This window comes from Gossypium hirsutum, chromosome A04 (assembly GCF_007990345.1).
Source record: "Gossypium hirsutum isolate 1008001.06 chromosome A04, Gossypium_hirsutum_v2.1, whole genome shotgun sequence".
In the NCBI taxonomy this organism is placed as follows: Eukaryota; Viridiplantae; Streptophyta; class Magnoliopsida; order Malvales; family Malvaceae; genus Gossypium; species Gossypium hirsutum.
Genome location: NC_053427.1, coordinates 2,801,973 through 2,804,545, shown reverse-complemented (window position 1 = coordinate 2,804,545; position 2,573 = coordinate 2,801,973). Strand labels below are relative to the sequence as shown.

The 2,573-nt window shown below is 33.9% G+C and overlaps 1 protein-coding gene across 1 annotated transcript; it reads right to left on the bottom strand.

Annotated features, from left to right (window-relative positions):
- Nucleotides 1–1,078: 1,078 nt before the first annotated feature.
- Nucleotides 1,079–2,202, bottom strand: LOC121228001 (uncharacterized). Its single transcript, XM_041111032.1, has 2 exons — nucleotides 2,009–2,202; nucleotides 1,079–1,770 (listed from the first exon to the last, which is right to left on the bottom strand). Exons 1-2 carry the CDS (start codon nucleotides 2,200–2,202, stop codon nucleotides 1,086–1,088), a joined length of 879 nt encoding a protein of 292 aa, XP_040966966.1. The 3' UTR covers nucleotides 1,079–1,085.
- Nucleotides 2,203–2,573: the final 371 nt, after the last annotated feature.

Below are 2,573 nucleotides of genomic sequence, written 5' to 3'. Positions count from 1 at the left end.
TAATGCAATTCTTAAAAATCATAGATAAAAATGAAATCTCGTTAGAAAATCATAAATCAAATGTTAAAATTATACATAAACTTTAATTTAATGCGTAATTTAGTATATAAACTTTGATTAAGTATAATTATAAAAATAAAATTTTTATTATAGTTCACATATATAACATAAAACTATAATATTATTCAATTATATTAAAGAAATAAATACACCAAATTATTTTAATATTATATAAATATGAATATAAATATTTATGCATACAATATATAAATATAAAACAATTATATATATAATTATGAATATTAGATTAAATCAAAATTTTCATTTACTTGCACAAAATCAAAGTTATATATAAAATTTCATATTAGACCTAATTTTTAGATGTATTAAAGAAAACGAGAGAAGATTGATTCATAAACTTAACTCTTCATAAAAGGACAAAAGACATTTAAGGCATAGGGACATCCCAAAAAAGCTTTGAATAGTCAGTCATGTAAGACAAAGGTTCATTACAGTAACGAGGTACAAGCATGTTAATGTAAGAACAATGAAAATATGACAACTATATGGTTTTCTTCTGTTACTTTGCTACCCCATTTTCTCCAATCTCCTTAGCCTTCCTTCTAATTCAACTCCAAATTTCTGAATTGAACCAGAAGTAGTAGCACTAGCATCTTTGCAGCCTTCAGCCATTCTTGTCTTGTTTTCTTTACCAATACCCTTATGTGATCCTTCAATGGTGTGGTGGTAAACTTTTGACCCTTTTTTAACAACCCTTTTTCTGTCAGACTCAGAACCACCACCACCATTCATTTGTCCTCCTGCAGAATTGCCATGAAATGGTAATGTGGGGATGGGCGCTTTGCTTCTTCCTGCAAATATGGAGAATTTCCTCTTTCTCACATTCCCATTATGAACTCTTGGTGAACCAGTAGTTTTAAAATGGCAAGCCACATGTTTCATCCTTTGTGAAAGTGGCATATTATCTGCATCACTATCATTAGCAACTGAAGCAAAGCTCCCTAGACTGTTGTTAATGGTACTATCACTAGTTTTCACACTACACATTGTTGTTGAAGGTTTCGTCACATCAAATACATCTCTTTTAATAAAGCTGTTTTTCGAGTTGATATCAATTTAGTCCACCAATTGAAGTACCTAACTGATACACAAGGCTTAAAGGACCTTGGAAGAACAGCAAATCTAACCTTCTCCAATGGGATACTACAAACAGGAAAGGCATCAGGAAGGTCTTGATCATATCCTAATTGCATTGCTACCCTTCGTGGAAAATACTCTTCTTTACAGTCTAGTCCAACTAGCATAGATGCATACAAGCATTTACCAAATGACTTTAGATCCTCATCTCGGTCATTACAATCAAAAGTTATCAATTGAGTTTGTTTGTAATAAGAAGGATGAACCCAGTTCTTCAAATCAACAATATATGGACGCCAAATGAAGTTATCAGGCAATCTAAGTACTGATGTAACAAGTTGTAAGTTGATTTTAGCATTCAATCTATGGAACCTAGCAGCTCTTGGCTCTCCTGGTTTAAGGGTATTGGGAATAGTTGGACCAAGCGAAGGAAAATGCTCAAAAGCCCATAATTGTAAGAGTTTTAATGGACCTGAAACAGTTATTTGTTTAGGACAAGACATTGCTTTATGTTTGAACAATGTTAGGTTTTTGTAAAGGATTTGCAAGAACTGCTTGTGCAAGTGCCATTCTTGTGTTTGAAGACAAATGATTAGCAATAAGAAAAACTTGCTTGGCAACAATTTTCTCAGGTAAGGAAGGGAAAACATACCTCGTTAGCCAAAGAGACAAGAAGGCAACATGTTCATATTCCTCGTCTGATTCCATAAAATGCTTTATCCAACAACTATGTGTTGCTTTCTTTGACTTGTTCCTTGACAAGATCAAACGTTTTTTGTTCATATCTTCTTCAACCTTCACCAACTTCCCTTCTAATGGTCTTCTCACTGAATCCCCAAGTGTTCAAAACCCACCAAGAATCATTACATCTTCAAGGGTAACAGTGGCCTCTCCCCATGGAAAGACAAATGTATTAGTTTCAGGACACCAAAACTCAACCAAACCAAGTATCAAATCTTTGTTACACCTGATTTCATATGTAGAACTCATGATAGCATCACAAATACCCGTCTGGTACCACAAAGCCCCATATTTTCTAGCCATGTCATCAACCCATTCTTCCCAATGCTTTTGAGGGGCATGCCAGCCTTTTATCTCGACACTATCAGGCTATTTCTTAAGGTTTTATTGTTGAGAGAAGATTTCGAACAACAATGAAGCGTTGGGAATTGTTGCAGCTTGTGACATAGTTTGAACACATGGTTTCAAGCACCTAGCTGTTCCTACAAAGGTTTTTCCATCTTCAGGTGAAACTAGTTTTTCATGTCTGATTAGTTGGCAGATTGATTGAGAATGATCTTTAGCCATTTTTTATGAAACACAAGAACTTTTAGACAATAGTGAGAAAAATGGTGAAAGCATATGAACAATCTACAGGTTTTAAAAATGGCTGTTACAGAGAAACCCTGTTTAAT

Bases quoted from the DNA above. Each gene is read 5' to 3' on its own strand.
- LOC121228001 (XM_041111032.1), bottom strand. From the start codon at position 2,202: ATGGCTAGAAAATATGGGGCTTTGTGGTACCAGACGGGTATTTGTGAT. The intron at 1,771-2,008 runs GTTTTGAACACT...ATTGTTGCCAAG, and splicing joins GATGTAATGATTCTTGGTGG to CAAGTTTTTCTTATTGCTAA.